This window comes from Pristiophorus japonicus, chromosome 8 (genome assembly GCF_044704955.1).
Source record: "Pristiophorus japonicus isolate sPriJap1 chromosome 8, sPriJap1.hap1, whole genome shotgun sequence".
Classification (NCBI taxonomy): domain Eukaryota; kingdom Metazoa; phylum Chordata; class Chondrichthyes; family Pristiophoridae; genus Pristiophorus; species Pristiophorus japonicus.
The window spans coordinates 45,513,753-45,532,601 of NC_091984.1; the positions used below are offsets into that span (position 1 = coordinate 45,513,753).

At 43.0% G+C, this 18,849-nt stretch overlaps 1 protein-coding gene across 2 annotated transcripts in view; it reads right to left on the reverse strand.

Moving 5' to 3' along the window:
* Positions 1-18,849, reverse strand: part of usp24 (ubiquitin specific peptidase 24) — a 230,396-nt gene that overhangs the window by 184,131 nt on the left and 27,416 nt on the right. For both annotated transcript variants that reach the window (XM_070886744.1, XM_070886743.1), the window contains exons 2-5: positions 4,304-4,469; positions 3,441-3,508; positions 2,902-3,045; positions 130-252 (exon numbers count right to left, since the gene is read on the reverse strand). In XM_070886744.1, the coding sequence (XP_070742845.1) occupies positions 130-252; positions 2,902-3,045; positions 3,441-3,508; positions 4,304-4,469 (501 nt within the window). The remainder of the gene's footprint in view (positions 1-129; positions 253-2,901; positions 3,046-3,440; positions 3,509-4,303; positions 4,470-18,849) is intronic.

The following is an 18,849-nucleotide window of genomic DNA, read 5'->3' on the forward strand; positions in this document are numbered from 1 at the left end:
CATCCCCCTATTTTGTATTTGCCTCAACATTTCTTTTGAGTGGCATTCCATTCCAGAGTGGCAAGTTCGTGCTCATGTCTGAGTATACTGTACATACATTTATCTCATTCTCAACTCTGTCCAACCAACCTTCTGTAAATTGGCCGGTGGTGAGATGGCATACATTTTGCCATCTCCAAAAACATCTGCCCAATTCCTCTGGCAAACTTTCATTCGGTTCTTGAAATGGTACTCGTTCCCTGGATTGAAAGCCTGGAAATCCAAACAACAAGAAATAAAGACTTGGATTTATACAGCGCATTTCACGACCACAGGACATCTCCTAGCGCTTTACAGCCAACAAAGTACTTTTTGGAGTGTAGTCACTGTTGTAATGTGGAAAACGCAGCAGCCAAGCTCCCACAAACAGCAATGTGATGATGACCAGATAATTTTTTTTGTTATGTTGACTGAGGGATAAATATTGGTCAGGACACTGGGGACAACTCCCCTGCTCGTCTTTGAACTAGTGCCATGGGATCATTGGCGACTACTTGAAAGAGCAGACAGGGCCTCGGTTTAACGTCGCAGTGTGCCACTCCCTCAGTACTGTACTGGAGTGTCATTCTGGATTTTTTGTGCTCAAGTCTCTGGAATGAAACTTGAACCCTTAACCTTATGACTCAGAGGAGAGTGTGCTACCCACTGAGCCACAGCTGACAATGGTTAATATTTCATGCAAAATAGGAACAGTGCCTAAAAATACCACGCACCATTTTAAAGGGGCGAAATGTAAAAACATTAACACTGAATCTGAAAATAAATTCTCCTGTAATACTCCATTTACTTACTTCTTTTTTAGCACCACGAGCCTGGTGCAATTCTTTGCATGGGCTCTCGCCTATATTCTTTTTCATCTAAAGCAAAAGTTGTGTATCTGTGAAGGTATACCCTCTCAGATTTTCATTCTACATAGTGAAACACCAAGTGTGTGTCATGCACAGTCCTTGTAATGACACCAGAAAGGACATACCATAACTTAGAACCTCAAAATTTTACATGTAGCAATTAGATATCACCTTCCGTTGATGGCTGAACTTTAAGGGAATGCTTGCTGTACCTGCACGTTAACTTTCAGTGATTCGTGAACAAGGATACCCAGGTCCCTCTGAACATCAACATTTCCCAATCTCTCACCATTTAAAAAGTACTCTGCTTTTCTATTTTTCCTACCAAAGTACCACATTTCTCCACATTATATTCCATTTGCCATGTTCATGCCCACTCACTTAGCCTGTCTATATCCCCCTGTAGTCTTTTTAAAACTAGCACAATAGGTCACAGAAACTGATTTACATTGGATGTATTTTTGCGCTTGAAATTCCTCAAATTTTTGTACTGGTTTCGCCTATTAGCACTGAAAAAAATAGCTCTACCTAGCAGAAATAAAGACCCAAAAGAAGAAATAGCAGAGGCTCTGACCATCATTTTCCAACCCCCTGGCTACAGGTGTGATGCTGGAGGACTGCTAACGCTGTACCTTTGTTTAAAAAAGGGAGAAAGGGATAGACCAAGTAATTGCAGGCCAGCCTAATCTCGGTGGTGAAAATATTATTGGAACAAATTATTAGGCACAGGATTAATCTTCATTGAGAAAGATACGGATCAATCAAGGACAGTCAGTATGGATTTGTTAAGGGAAAGTTTTGTCTGACTAACTTGATTGAATTCTTTGGAGGTAACAAGGAGGGTCGATGAGGGTAGTGCATTTGATAGTGTGCTTTTGATAAGGTCCCACATGGCAGACTGGTCACGAAAGTAAAAGCCCATGGGATCCAAAATTGGCTCAGAAGGAGGAAGCAAAGGGTAATGGTTGATGGGTGTTTTTGTGACTGGAAGGCTGTTTCCAGTGGGGTTCCACGGGACCCAGTACTAGGTCTCTTGCTTTTTGTGGTATATATCAATGATTTAGACTTGAATGTCGGGAGTATGATTAAGAAGTTTGCAGATGATACCAAAATTGGCTGTGTGGTTGATAATGAAGAACAAAGCTGCAGACTGCAGGAAGATGTCAATGAACTGGACAGGTGGGCAGAACAGTGACAAATGGAATTCAATCCGGAGAAGTGAGGTCATGCATTTGGGGAGGGCTAACAAGGCAAGGGAATACATATTGAATGGTAGGGCACTGAAGTGTAGAGGAACAAAGCAAGCTTAAAGTGCAGGTCCACAGATCCATGAAGGTAGCAGGCCAGGTAATGAGGTGGTTAAAAAAAGGTATACGGAATAGTTGCCTTTATTAGCCAAGGCATTGAATACAAGCGCAGCGAGGTTATGTTTGAACTGTATAAAACATTAGTTAGCCCACAGAGTGCATTCCTGGTCACCACATTACAGGAAAGATGTGATTGCACTAGAGAGGGTACAGAAGATTTACGAGAATGTTGCCTGGACTGGAGAATTTTAGCTATGAGGAAAGATTGGATGGGCTGGGGTGGTTTTCTTTGGAACAGAGGAGGCCGAGGGGAGATCTTATTGAGGTGTATAAAATTATGAAGGGCTTAGATAGAGTGGATAGGAAGGACCTATTTCTTTTAGCAGAGGGGTCAACAATCAGGGGGCATAGATTTAAAGTAATTGGTAAGAGGTTTAGAGGGGATTACACAGAAATTTCTGATGGGGATCTGGAACCCACTGCCTGAAAGGATGGTAGAGACAGAAACCCTCACCACATTTAAAAAGTGCTTGGATATGCACTTGAAGTGCCATAACCTACAGGGCTACTGACCAAGAGCTGGAAAGTGGGATTAGGCTGGATAGCTTTGTCGGCCGGCGCAGATATGATGGGCCGAAATGGCCTCCTTCCATGCTGTAAATTTCTATGATTCTATGATATTGTTATAGATACAATTGTCTACATACCATGGTGAGCACTCCCATAAGGCCAATGGGAATTGGGTCCTGTTTGACTCGCTCTGCAACCAGATCCACTAAAAGCATCACCATGTTGTAGATTCCTTCATGAATTTCAGTGCCCCATTTATGGACAGCACTTGATGTTAGTAACTGTGGAAAAAAAAATGCATCAGCAACTAATTTATTTGCATTCCCTGGACGTTTAGATGTTGAGTGCAATAAAATGTTGATTGACAAGTCAAGTAATAAATTAAGGAGTCTTTCATCCAATTTCAACAGCTGAAATAATGATTTACTGATTAAGTTGAAGACTTTCATGTTGTTGATCACAATTTTCTCCAGTTTTACATCATTGAAGGTGACATATCCTAGAGTCATAGCATACAAATACATTATACCACCAGGCCAGCTTTCCCTCTCGCCCTGAAAACACCCCTACAAAGCATTTTGAAGATATAAAACAGACTTACGAATTCTACAAGTTAGAATGCAGATTTAATTTTACTTTATGCTGATTATGTGAATATCGAAGTTGCTTCTTTTACCTTTTTAAAAGCTTCTGGCATACATCGGTCTGTAAATCGTTTGCAATTTTCATCAGCATCAGCAAGACCTAAAGAGGTGGAGAACACAACAATCCTTCAACCACAGAAATGACGACTGGAACAGGAACAAATATAGGGATTTCTCGCCTGCCTGACTGTTTTAAAACCTAACCCATGTTCCGTTTCAGGAAAAGTGAAGGACAAATTCTCAGATACTAAATATAACTAGTTTCCCACCATGCCACATTTCCCTCACCAGATAATTGGCGTGCTCCTAGACCTCTGCCATTCTATAATCAGTTAAATGCACAAATAACCAGAGTGATTCCATCCCTTTTTTGTGTGGGAAGGCTACTGTCAGTGCCACAACTATATAAACTGCTCGTAAACATTCCTCTGGCCAAAGATATTTCACTCCCATATAAAAAATATCTGGGGTTACCCGGATGACTCAGCAAATGGCTAAGCCAAATGGAAAGGTGATGAGACAGCTAAGAAAGCGTATGGGATACTTGACTTTATAATTCAGTGCCTTTACCGTCAGAAAATGTCCCAAGGCACTCCCAACATCATCAGTACCCCTCCAAATCTCTGCAAGTGGCCAGAGTCTGTCCCTGGGGTGCATGGGGGAGATTCTATCATAACTGTTGGTTTTTGATATCACAATCTAGTTTTCTATAACATGAAGTTTATCTATATATTTGGTACCACCACAGACAAAAAATGTCTGCTCTTCCCCCATTTTTCTCATTCTCCATAATATTTGGTCTGTGCAAGGAATCAAAATATTTCTGGCTCACTCCCTGTGCAGGGAAACCGACATGCTGCTGTAACATGGCTCATGGAATCCTTTTGGTACTTACCGAGTCGTGCTAGGCACGTGGATGCTATCAGGCACTTGCCCAGTGACTCCTCGCGTTTATAAGGGATGGACCAGTGATCAGTAAACACTCGACTTTCCAGTTCATACAGATTTGTGGTGGGAAATTCAATGCTCCCTGAGCAGTTTCCATTCTCATCGTTGCTTCTCTGCAACAAAAAATTCTGAATTAACACGAGCATTACAGATGAACCTCCCTGCTCATTCTTCCTTCTTCCCAGTGTCTTAGAAACATAGAAACATAGAAAATAGTTGCAGGAGCAGGCCATTCAGCCCTTCTAGCCTGCACCGCCATTCAATGAGTTCATGGCTGAATATGAAACTTCAGTACCCCCTTCCTGCTTTCTCGCCATAACCCTTGATCCCCCGAGTAGTAAGGACTTCATCTAACTCCCTTTTGAATATATTTAGTGAATTGGCCTCAACTACTTTCTGTGGTAGAGAATTCCACAGGTTCACCACTCTCTGGGTGAAGAAGTTTCTCCTCATCTCGGTCCTAAATGGCTTACCCCTTATCCTCAGACTGTGACCCCTGGTTCTGGACTTCCCCAACATTGGGAACATTCTTCCTGCATCTAACCTGTCTAAACCCGTCAGAATTTTAAACGTTTCTATGAGGTCCCCTCTCATTCTTCTGAACTCCAGTGAATACAAGCCCAGTTGATCCAATCTTTCTTGATAGGTCAGTCCCGCCATCCCGGGAATCAGTCTGGTGAACCTTCGCTGCACTCCCTCAATAGCAAGAATGTCCTTCCTCAAGTTAGGAGACCAAAACTGTACACAATACTCCAGGTGTGGCCTCACCAAGGCCCTGTACAACTGTAGCAACACCTCCCTGCCCCTGTATTCAAATCCCCTCGCTATGAAGGCCAACATGCCATTTGCTTTCTTAACCGCCTGCTGTACCTGCATGCTAACCTTCAATGACTGATGTACCATGACACCCAGGTCTCGTTGCACCTTCCCTTTTCCTAATCTGTCACCATTCAGATAATAGTCTGTCTCTCTGTTTTTACCACCAAAGTGGATAACCTCACATTTATCCACATTATACTTCATCTGCCATGCATTTGCCCACTCACCTAACCTATCCAAGTCACTCTGCAGCCTAATAGCATCCTCCTCGCAGCTCACACTGCCACCCAACTTAGTATCATCCGCAAATTTGGAGATACTGCATTTAATCCCCTCGTCTAAATCATTAATGTACAATGTAAACAGCTGGGGCCCCAGCACAGAACCTTGCGGCACTCCACTAGTCACTGCCTGCCATTCTGAAAAGTACCCGTTTACTCCTACTCTTTGCTTCCTGTCTGACAACCAGTTCTCAATCCACGTCAGCACACTACCCCCAATCCCATGTGCTTTAACTTTGCACATTAATCTCTTGTGTGGGACCTTGTCGAAAGCCTTCTGAAAGTCCAAATATACCACATCAACTGGTTCTCCTTTGTCCACTTTACTGGAAACATCCTCAAAAAATTCCAGAAGATTTGTCAAGCATGATTTCCCTTTCACAAATCCATGCTGACTTGGACCTATCATGTCACCATTTTCCAGATGCGCTGCTATGACATCCTTAATAATTGATTCCATCATTTTACCCACTACTGAGGTCAGGCTGACCGGTCTATAATTCCCTGTTTTCTCTCTCCCTCCTTTTTTAAAAAGTGGGGTTACATTGGCCACCCTCCACTCCATAGGAACTGATCCAGAGTCAATGGAATGTTGGAAAATGACTGTCAATGCATCCGCTATTTCCAAGGCCACCTCCTTAAGTACTCTAGGATGCAGTCCATCAGGCCCTGGGGATTTATCGGCCTTCAATCCCATCAATTTCCCCAACACAATTTCCCGACTAATAAAGATTTCCCTCAGTTCCCCCTCCTTACTAGACCCTCTGACCCCTTTTATATCCGGAAGGTTGTTTGTATCCTCCTTAGTGAATACCGAACCAAAGTACTTGTTCAATTGGTCTGCCATTTCTTTGTTCCCCGTTATGACTTCCCCTGATTCTGACTGCAGGGGACCTACGTTTGTCTTCACCAACCTTTTTCTCTTTACATACCTATAGAAACTTTTGCAATCCGCCTTAATGTTCCCTGCAAGCTTCTTCTCGTACTCCATTTTCCCTGCCCTAATCAAACCCTTTGTCCTCCTCTGCTGAGTTCTAAATTTCTCCCAGTCCCCAGGTTCGCTGCTATTTCTGGCCAATTTGTATGCCACTTCCTTGGCTTTAATACTATCCCTGATTTCCCTAGATAGCCACGGTTGAGCCACCTTCCCTTTTTTATTTTTACGCCAGACAGGAATGTACAATTGTTGTAATTCATCCATGCGGTCTCTAAATGTCTGCCATTGCCCATCCACAGTCAACCCCTTAAGTATCATTCGCCAATCTATCCTAGCCAATTCACGCCTCATACCTTCAAAGTTACCCTTCTTTAAGTTCTGGACCATGGTCTCTGAAATTACTGTTTCATTCTCCATCCTAATGCAGAATTCCACCATATTATGGTCACTCTTCCCCAAGGGGCCTCGCACAATGAGATTGCTAATTAATCCTCTCTCATTACACAACACCCAGTCTAAGATGGCCTCCCCCCTAGTTGGTTCCTCAACATATTGGTCTAGAAAACCATCCCTTATGCACTCCAGGAAATCCTCCTCCACCGTATTGCTTCCAGTTTGGCTAGCCCAATCTATGTGCATATTAAAGTCACCCATTATAACTGCTACACCTTTATTGCATGCACCCCTAATTTCCTGTTTGATGCCCTCCCCGACATCCCTATTACTGTTTGGAGGTCTGTACACAACTCCTACTAACGTTTTTTGCCCTTTGGTGTTCTGCAGCTCTACCCATATAGATTCCACATCATCCAAGCTAATGTCTTTCCTAATTATTGCATTAATCTCCTCTTTAACCAGGAAAACTAGATAATGGCAGTTCTCCTCTGCCCAGAAGTTCACTCCATAATCATTTACTGTTTAAAAAAAATCAGTCATTAAGTTTGATTCTAAACAATTAATAGAAATATCAAATGCAGTCTCACATTCAGGATTACTTTTGCATTCTGAATAGTTATAAAGAGAAGTTAAGATTACCCATCATGCTTAGGGTCATACTCCTTTTTTACATTTCAACCTCCATGTCTGCCACCCTACAGGGGACCATCTGGAGCACCATTCCTCTGGCACCATTCAGTGGCCCAGGAGGACAGAGAAAACGCTTCAAGGACACCCTCAAAGCCTCATTGAAAAAATGTAACACCCCCACCGACTCTTGGAAATCCCTGGCCCAAGACCACTCAAAGTGGAGCAGCAGCATCCGGGAAGGCGCCGAACACTTTGCGTCTCTTCGCCAGGAGCACGCGGAAGCCAAGTATAAACAGTGGAAGGAGTATACAACAAATCAAGCGCCCTCCAACCACCATCTGCCCCACCTGTGCCAGAGACTGTGGATCTCGCATTGGTCTCATGAGTCACCTTAGAATTCATTTTAGTGTGGAAGCAAGTCATCCTCGACTTCAGGAGACTGCCCAAGACCACCATTCAGTAGCCTCTTTGGTTAGGCGATTCTCCCCACCCACATACAAGGAATATAATCTAAATCAAATGAGGCAGCAGCCAACACCAAACAGAATGAGAACGATGTTTGCACACACACAAAACAATAAGGTCAGGAAGAAAAACAGTGCAGGAGTGGAGTGGAGAGAGTGAAGGTTGATGTATTAATAGAGAGCCTGCCACTTTAAGCATTTAACATACATGATTTATTCAAATTCTAGAATTTATATTGTAGCTTCTGCACCAAATGTGCATAATTTCACGATTTCATCACTATGAAGAATCCGTGCAAAAAACACAAGCAGCGAAGTTCCAGTGCTTCAGAATCAAATTTGAATATTGCTTTGACACGTATGCACCACATTTCAGGCCTATTTTGCTGGCTCCAGTCATGCCCCTTCTGTCTGAAAGCTGGTGCTAAAACCTGGTAAACTTGTTAGAGACTCAATAAAAGCACGCTTTTTGGATTGTTCCCAAAGTCCATTGTACTTTTAATTTTCAGGTAGCCACTATTTTAAATATTTCCTCTAAATAACAACCCATATCTAATCTACACTGTGGAGACTCAAATTAATCAGATAAATTAAGTTAAGATTGCTTTATCTGATCCATTAGTCACACAACTTCCAAATGTAATTACAGGTAGCAGCAACAAGAACGAGATTGAAAGGTTTAAATGTCAAACTTCAACATTCAATAGTGTTGGTCTGCAAAGATCTGATGCAAAGGATTTGCAGCAACATATGGGAGCACACATACAAGATCAATGCTATCTGTAATAGGAATGTCTGCACATGAATTAAATTCTCTTCAAACTTTTCTGCAAGTTCAACTTCCATATACAAACAAACAGCCCGACATCTCAACTGCAGGAAGCCGCAAGAAGACGGCATTTATAAGTCAGGCACTGTATAACCAGGGTGTCCAAGTTTTTCCGCTCTGAGACACTCGGGTTGATCCTCAACAGCCACATATAAAGTTTTATCCCATGGTTCCATTCATTTGAATATTTTTCAATTTGCTGATACTGACCGATCTTGGTGCTCTGATGTGGGATTTATCCACCAGTGAAGCAACATCCTTTCCAAACGGCCAGGTCGACAAAATTTAGACAAGAGAAACAATGAATCATTTTTAGCGCAAGGAGGACTGAGTTATATGGACTTAGCAGGCTGGGTTGGCATGGCTCACATTTATATAGCACCTATAACATAAAACATCCCAAGGCACTTCACAGGAGCGTTATCAAACAAAATTTGACACCAAGCCATATAAGGAGAAATTAGAGCAGAGTCAAAGAGGTAGGTTTTAAGGAGCATAATAAAGGAGGAAAGACAGGCTGAGGGGTTTAAGGAGATAATTCCAGAGCTTAGAGCTTTGGCAGCTGAAGGCACGGCCACCAATGGTTGAACAATTAAAATCAGGGATGGTCAAGAGGCCAGAATTAGAGGAGCGCAGATATCTCGGGGTTGGGGGAGATTACAGAGATAGGGAGGGGTGAGGCCATGGAGGCATTTGAAGACAAGAATGAGAATTGTAAAAAAAAATATAAATCGAGGTGTTGATTGAAGGTTGGCATGCAGGTACAGCAGGCGGTTAAGAAAGCAAATGGCATGTTGGCCTTCATAGCGAGGGGATTTGAGTACAGGGGCAGGGAGGTGTTACTATAGTTGTACAGGGCCTTGGTGAGGCCACACCTGGAGTATTGTGTACAGTTTTGGTCTCCTAACTTGAGGAAGGATATTCTTGCTATTGAGGGAGTGCAGCGAAGGTTCACCAGACTGATTCCCGGGATGGCGGGACTGACATATCAAGAAAGACTGGATCAACTGGGCTTGTATTCACTGGAGTTCAGAAGAATGAGAGGGGATCTCATAGAAACGTTTAAAATACTGACGGGTTTAGACAGGTTAGATGCAGGAAGAATGTTCCCAATGTTGGGGAAGTCCAGAACCAGGGGTCACAGTCTAAGGATAAGGGGTAAGCTATTTAGGACCAAGATGAGGAGAAACTTCTTCACCCAGAGAGTGGTGAACCTGTGGAATTCTCTACCACAGAAAGTTGTTGAGGCCAATTCACAAAATATATTCAAAAAGGAGTTAGATGTAGTCCTTACTACTAGGGGGATCAAGAGGTATGGCCAGAAAGCAGGAATGGGGTACTGAAGTTGCATATTCAGCCATGAACTCATTGAACGGCAGTGCAGGCTCGAAGGGCCGAATGGCCTACTCCTGCACCTATTTTCTATGTTTAACTAGGAGCCAATGTAGGTCAGCAAGCATGGGGTGATGGTGAATGGGACTTGGTGAGAGTTAGGATATGGAGTTTTAGACCTCAGGTTTACAGAGGGTAGAACAGGAGAGGCCAGCCAGGAGTGCATAGGAATAGTCAAGTCTAGTGGTAACAAAGGCATGGATGAGGGTTTCAGTAACAGATGAGCTAAGGCATGGATGGAGACAGGCAATGTTATGGAGGTGGAAATAGGCGGTCTTACTTATGGCACAGGTATGGGGTCGGAAGCTCATTTCAGGGTCAAATATAACACCAGGGTTGCGAACAGTCTGGTTCAGCCTCAGACAGATGCTAGGGAGAGGGATGGAGTCGGTGGCTAGGGAACAGAGTTTGTGGTGGGGACCGAAGACAGCGGCTTTGGTCTTTCCAATATTTAGCTGGAGGAAATTTTTGCTCCTCCAATACTGGATGTTGGACAAGCAGTCTGACAATTTAGAGACAGTAGAAGGGTTGAGATAAGTGGTAGAGATATAGAGCTGGGTGTTGTCAGCGTACATGTGGAAAGTGGCAGTGTTTTCGCATGATGTTGCCTAGGGGCAGCATGTAGATAAGAAATAGGAGGGGCCAACGATAGATCCTTGGGGGCCACCAAAGTTAACGATGTGGGAGTGGGAAGAGGAGCCATTGCAGGTGATTCTCTGACTACAGTTAGATAGGCAAGAATGGAGCCAGGCAAGTGCAGTCCCACCCACCCAGCTGGGCGATAGTGGAGGATGGAGTGGTCAAGACATTGGTCGTGCAGTCTCCTCTCTCCCCTCTTTCCCCCCCCTCCCAGGGACCAGAGACAACTCAGTCTAACATTCCTCATCCTTCATACAAATCAATTACACCAAAATAGTACTGAAATCAGAAGTGGGAAGCCCTATTAAGTTATTAATGGAAGCTCAACATGGTCCTTCTCAATTTCAAGCCAATAATGCTTTGGAAAAACATTCACATTTCTTATTGTAGCTGCCTTGTACATTAGGGTAAAGTTTCCAAGGCTCCAAAGCCAATGTGGAGCCCCACTCGACAGAAGCATGGCAGATGGGTCACTGCACAAATTCTGCAGCGGTCTCAATTTTCTAATGATTAATTTTAGTCAAATTTGGATTGCCACAAATCATGCATGCTGACTACTGTGACTGATTCTCAAATTTGTTTTCCTGTAAGACCACAGAGCCAGGAAAAGAATACCCAATTGTGAAGAGGGAGGGGGAAAATACATGTCCAAAACTTATAATAAAATGCAAACCAGGGTAGCATCCTCAATTTTGGGCACCACACTTTAGGAAATATATCAAGGTCTTAAAAAGGTGCAGATGAGATTTACTCGAATGGTACTCGGGATGCGATATTTCAGTTATATGGGAAGACTAGAGAAGCTGAGGTTTTTCTCCTTAAAGATTTAAGAGCAATGCTCCCGCACAGTCGGCAGACCAGTTTTCAAATAGGAAAAACCCCGTGCATACACGGTATTTTGAATGAGCCGTGCAGCCCCTTAAAATATTACAAGTTACGTTGTTTAAGAGGTGTTCCAAATCATAAAGGAGGAGGAACGGTTTCCAGTGGCAAAGGGATCAGTAACCAGAGGACACAGATTTAAGGTCATTGGCAAAAGATCGGTCAAGAAATTCTTATTACGCTCAGAGCTCTTCTGATCTGGAATACACTGCCTGAAAGGGTGATAGAAGCAGATTCAGTAACAACTTTCCAAGGAGCAGACACAATGGGCCAAATGGCCTCCTTCTGTGCTGTATCATTTTGAAGCATGATATACTTTTTTTTTTTAAAGCCAATGTTAACAATTTACCATACCCCTTAAATTTTTGTTCTCCCTACTTTCCAAGCATTTTACTTAGCTGCACCAGCAAATCCAATCCAACCGACCTCCGAGCACAAATTGAAAATTAGGTTTAAAATCGAGAATTGACATTGCAATATTATTAATTCAAGAGCCCCACCACCCACTTATTTCTTTGCAAAATGTCAATTCAAATTTAATGTGCAACCTTGAACAATTAAGAAATATTCAAAACTGATTAAAAATTTTGTGAAGCCCTTCACATTCTCAAGTTATCCCTAAGCATTTCAGACAATTAATTTGTTTTTGACTGGAGTCAAAATTGTTGTGTAGATAAACACACAGCATCCAATGTGTGCACAGCAAAGTCCGATAAGCAGCAATGACTAGCTGTCGTGGTCTTATTGTTGTATTGAAGAATGAATGTTAGCCATGGGAAAATACCATGGGATATTTTCTATCTATCTGAACAGGTAGCTAGGATCTTGTGTTAACATCCCTCAGTGCTTACTGAAAGGTCAGCCTGGATTTCATGCTCAAGTCCTGGAGTGGGGCTTGAACCGACAACTTTCTGACTCAGAAGGGAGTTTCACCACCAACGCATCAAATGTCTGACCTTCCGCAGCCTCCGCCATGAACCTGCCCCCTCCACCAGCTTAATTCCAGTGAAGCTATCAGATTTCCCTCCCTCCCAGTTTGGTATGCTGCTGGTATGAAACGTGAATTGGCTAGAATAGACTGGTGAATGACACTTAAAGGGTTGACGGTGGATAGGCAATGGCAAACATTTAGAGATCGCATGGATGAACTTCAACAAGTGTACATCCTTGTCTGGAGTAAAAACAAAATGGGGAAGGTGGCTCAACCATGGCTAACAAGGGAAATTAGGGATAGTGTTAAATCCAAGAGGCATATAAATTGGCCAGAAAAAGCAGCAAACCTGAGGACTGGGAGAAATTTAGAATTCAGCAGGAGGATAAAGGGTTTAATTAGGAGGGGAAGCTTGCCGGGAACATAGAAACTAACTGCAAAAGCTTCCATAGACATGTGGAGAAAAAGATTAGTGAAGGCAAACATAGGTTCCTTGCAGTCAGAATCAGGTGAATTTATAATGGGGAACAAAGAAATGGCAGACCAATTGAACAAATACTTTGCTTCTGTCTTCACTAAGGAAGACATAAATAATCTTCCGGAAATACTAGGGGACTGAGGGTCTAGCGAGAAGGAGGAACTGAAGGAAATCCTTATTAGGCGGGAAATTGTGATGGGATTGAAGGTCCATAAATCCCCAGGGCCCGACAGTCTGCATCCCAGAGTACTTAAGGAAGTGGCCCTAGAAGTAGTGGATGCATTGGTGATCATTTTCCAACAATCTATCGACTCCATCAGTTCCTATGGACTGGACGGTAGCTAATGTAACACCACTTTTTTTTTTAAAAAAAGGAGAGAGAGAGAGAGAGAGAGAGAAGACAGGAAATTATAGACCGGTTAGCCTGACATCAGTAGTGTAGAAAATGTTGGAATCAATTATTAAAGATGAAATAGCAGCGCATTTGGAAAGCAGCGACAGGATTGGTTCAAGTCAGCATAGATTTATGAAAGGGAAATCATTCTTGACAAATCTTCGAGAATTTTTTGAGGATGTAACTAGTGGAATGGATAAGGGAGAGCCAGTGGATGTGGTGTATTTGGACTTTCAAAAGGCTTTTGACAAGGTCCCACACAAGAGATTAGTGTGCAAAATTAAAGCACATGGTATTGGGGGTAATGTATTGATGTGGATAGAGAACTGGTTGGCAGACAGGAAGCAGAGAGTAGGGATAAACAGGTCCTTCTCAGAATGGTAGGCAGTGACTAGTGGGGTGACGCAGGGCTCAGTGCTGGGACCCCAGCTATTTACAATATACATCAATGATTTAGATGAAGGAATTGAGAGTAATATCTCCAAGTTTGCAGACGACATTAAGCTGGGTGGTGGTGTGAGCTGTGAGGAGGATGCTAAGAGGCTGCAGGGTGACTTGGACAGGTTAGGTGAGTGGGCAAATGCATGGCAGATGCAGTATAATGTGGATAAATGTGTGAGGTTATCCACTTTGGTGGCAAAAACATGAAGGCAGATTATCTGAATGGCAGATTAGGAAAAGGGGAGGTGCAACAAGACCTGGGTGTCATGGTACATCAGTCATTGAGTTTGCATGCTGGTACAGCAGGCAGTGAAGGCGGCAAATGGCATGTTGGCCTTCATAGCTAGGGGATTTAAGTATAGGAGCAGGGAGGTCTTACTGCAGTTGTACAGGGCCTTGGTAAGGCCTCCCCTGGAATATAGTGTTCAGTTTTGGTCTCCTAATCTGAGGAAGGACATTCTTGCTATTGAGGGAGTGCAGCAAAGGTTCACCAGACTGATTCCAGGGATGGTGGGACTGACATATGAAGAGAGACTGGATCTACTGGGCCTGTATTCATTGGAGTTTAGATGAATGAGGGGGGAATCTCAGAAACATAACATTCTGACAGGACTGGACAGGTTAGATGCAGGAAGAATGTTCCCAATGTTGGGGAAGTACAGAATCTGGGGTCACAGTCTAAGGATAAGGGATAAACCATTTAGGATTGAGATGAGGAGAAACCTCTTGAGTTGTTAACCTGTGGAATTCTCTACCACAGAGAATTGTTGATGCCAGTTCGTTAGATATAGTCCTGACAGCTAAAGGGATCAAGGGGTATGGAGAGAAAGAAGGAAAGGGGTGCTGAGGGAATGATCAGCCATGATCTTATTGAATGGTGGTGCAGGCTCGAAGGGCTGAATGGCCTACTCCTGCACCTATTTTCTATGTTTCTATGAAATGCACAAGTAGCTTGCCACGACAATGGTAATGAGGCCCGATGATCAAAATGGTTCACCCACCTCTGCACGATGAAAGGGTCACATCACAATTGGAATCGAAGTATTTACTGCAGTTTTCACTGAGATAGGTGTAACGGGGCTATCATTCAAAACTGAAAGTTGTTACTCAAACTTTAGTGGAGACACCAGTGGGAGCTGGTGGTTTATAACCAAGAATCCAGACAGAAGCAAACAGAAAAAGCAGAGGCTCAGACTATAATTTTCCAAAGTTCTAGGGAAAGGAAAATTGTGCCACAAAACAGGACAACGGCAGAGAGAGAGACTAGGATAAAGTGAAAATTATAGGCGAGTTAGTCTTCAGTTGTGGATAAACTACTGGGGGTAGAGTTTCCGCATTGAGTGCAGTCGACAATCCAAGCGTTAGTTTTGCAAAGTGAAGTTAGGATTCAAGGTTCCGCCCAAACACAAAGGTAAAATCTTCCATGAACCAGCGCAATCTGGCAGGTTTTAAAACATTGTTTTTTTTTCTCTTGCATTAAAAAATATTCTGTGATATAGTTAAGAGTTGTAACTTGGTGCAGTTTTATTAATACTGCTGAAAATGGGTTTATCACAAAAAATAAGCAATTTTTAAAAAAAGTCTAGTCCCCCAGCTCTGAGTAACCTGACTAAATAACAGACACAAAAATCCAATCTCCCCTTCCTCCCCTACCCTCTCGTGGTGCTCATGTGAATTTTCTGAATTTACACCAGTTCTGAACAGGATGTAAATTTACACCTAAAACTTTAGGCAAAACAGGGTCAGATTTCTGATGTTTTTTTTATATATATATATACACACACACAATTTAAAAAAAATTTCTCCTAACCAAGATCTACAATGTATTTTCTGTATCTTTGAATGCATCTTTATGCCACTAGAATGCTTTGCATTACAATTGAAAAACTTTCAAGGTTGCATTTTACATGCATACTGGGTGGGCCCAGATTGTCACTTGTTTGATGCCAGTTTTTAACAATCCAGCGTATACTCATGAGATTTTCGGGAAATTTCAGCATAACTTTCTGACGAGAAGATCAGTGTATGTTTCAGCATAACTTGTTGATTATGCCATTTCAGAAAATTCCAGGCCATGGACTTTAAACTACACATTTGCAAAATAAAATTGTAGACAACACTCACCCTTGGGAAAATGTTTCAGAAAGCAAATAGAATGCTGAAGTTAATCACAATCAATGATGTGTATTTAGAAAGGTTCCTGATGAGCACTTTCCCCTAATAGTCAGGATGGCAAGATAGTGTTCCAGCTACAAGATGTGAACAGATGGAGTCAATTACCAGCACTAATGTTTCTTAAAGGGACCATAGCAGTAATTATTCAGAAGTTCAGACAGTATCTATGGCAAAAGGAAGGTAGGGTTAATGTTTCCAGTCAGTAGCTCTCTGGACTCAGATTCAGAAGGTTGTGCGTTCAAGTCCCACTCCAAGGACTTGAGCACATAATCCAGTCTGACACTCCAGTACAGTACTGAGGGAGTGCTGCACTGTCGGAGGTGCTGTCTTTCAGATGAGACGGTAAAACGATGTTAAAGATCCCATGACACAATTTTGAAGAACAGGGGAGCTCTCCCTGGTGTCCTGGCCAATTTTTATTCCTCAACCAATACCTAAAAGCAGATTATCTGTTCATTATCTCATTGCTGTTTGTGGGAGCTTGCTGGGTGCAAATTGGCGGCTGCATTTCCTACATGTTGGCCTTCATAGCGAGGGGATTTGAGTACAGGGACAGGGAGGTGTTGCTACAGTTGTACAGGGCCTTGGTGAGGCCACACCTGGAGTATTGTGTACAGTTTTGGTCTCCTAACCTGAGGAAGGACATCCTTGCTATTGAGGGAGTGCAGCGAAGGTTCACCAGACTGATTCCCGGGATGGCGGGACTGACATATCAAGAAAGACTGGATCAACTGGGCTTGTATTCACTGGAGTTCAGAAGAATGAGAGGGGACCTCATAGAAACGTTTAAAATTCTGACGGGGTTAGACAGGTTAGATGCAGAAAGAATGTTCCCAATGTTGGGGAAGTCCAGAACCAGGGGTCACAGTCTAAGGATAAGGGGTAAGCCATTTAGGACTGAAATGAGGAGAAACTTCTTCATCCAGAGAGTGGTGAACCTGTGGAATTCTCTACCACAGAAAGTTGTTGAGGCCAATTCACTAAATATATTCAAAAAGGAGTTAGATGAAGTCCTTGCTACTAGGGGGATCAAGGGATATGGCCAGAAAGCAGGAATGGGGTACTGAAGTTGCATGTTCAGCCATGAACTCATTGAATGGCGGTGCAGGCTAGAAGGGCCGAATGGTCTACTCCTGCACCTATTTTCTATGTTTCTATTACAATAGTGACTACACTTCAAAAGTACTTCATTGGCTGTAAAGTTATTTGGGTCATCCTGAGGTCATGAAAGACACTATAAATGCACAATTATTTCTTCTTTCTCCACAAGAGCTGTCTAACCTGCTGAGTGTGTCCAGTACTTTTTGTTTTAATTCTGGATTTTGAGTATTTGCAGTATTTTTTTTTCTTAGCAGTAATCTAATCAGTAAAAGGCCAAAAGGTTAGATTATTGGCTGCCGCTATACTGCCACTTTGCTTCAGATGTACACTGCTCCCCTGTTCTTCAAAATAGTGTCATGGGATCTTTAACATCATTTTACCGTCTCATCTGAAAGACAGCACCTCCGACAGTGCAGAACTCCCTCAGTACTGTACTGGAGTGTCAGTCTGGATTATGTGCTCAAGTCCTTGGAGTGGGACTTGAACGCACAACCTTCTGAATCTGAGTCCAGAGAGCTACTGACTGGAACATTAACCCTACCTTCCTTTTGCCATAGATGCTGTCTGAACTGCTGAATAATTACTGCTATGGTCCCTTTAAGAAACACTGGGACAACTTGACACAAAAGTGGCAGCACAACGTTAATGTCCCAATACCACTCCAGAATGGACTACAATTAAGTGGTGCGAGACCACCTCACAAAAGGTCATCTCAAATAGGTTGGATTCGAGTGAGGTATAACTTCAGCAAGTCCCCATTTTTAGACCCTTTTCTCATCCCTATAAACTCTCATTCCTCAAATGATTCTGGTGACTTATCAACCACAGGCATGGGACTTGTTTCCACATGTACTCCAATGACACCCAACTCCTCCTTTCTACCTCATCCCTGAACCCGATGACTACCTCCATGCTGTCAGGCTATCTGCCTCACATCATGAGTCAAAACTTTCTCCAACTGAACATCCGGATACCTTACCATAACCTCCTCTCCCTTACTACCAACTCCACCCCAACCCTTGGTCCAGGCTGAACCAGACTGCAAAACCTTTGCATCCTGGCTACACCCAAAACTGAGCAGCAATTCCACATTCTTTCCCTCACTAAGGGCTCAATTTTTCCCAAGCCAGTTTTCTGGCGTATTGCCAGATTTACACCCGTTTTTCTAGGCCAGAAATAATTTGCCAAAGTTTCCCCAATGTATAATTCGAATTTGGCGCCACGCAGCGTGTCCAGTCGCTTCGGTGGGGTGGGGGGAGTGGAGCCTGCTGTCTGTGCCGAAAAACGATGTTGATTTTAAAGAGCCAGTTGTCTATGTGTGAGAACGTTGAGTGCTGTGAGAGAGCATTGGAAAAAAAAAAAATCGCAGCTGCAGCAATACAAGATGCAACGTGGTGCAAGGACCAAGAATTTCTTACAGGAAGAAGTTGAGAACAAATGGCAGGAACTGGACACCAGCAGAGGTCACATAAAAGTTCCACCCAAAGAAATGAAGAAACGCTGGAACCAAGTTGCAGAAGATTACTGTGCAATGGTGACCACCACAAGATCTGGAGGCCAGTGTAAAAAGTGGCAAGACCTTGGTCAAGTAGTTGGTGCAAATAATATTCTCATTTGTTCAATGCAATTGTAAATGTGACCATCTGTATGTCCCACCCAGCAGAAAGACACCCTCTTTAAAAAGTTAGGTTTTCATATCTTTGC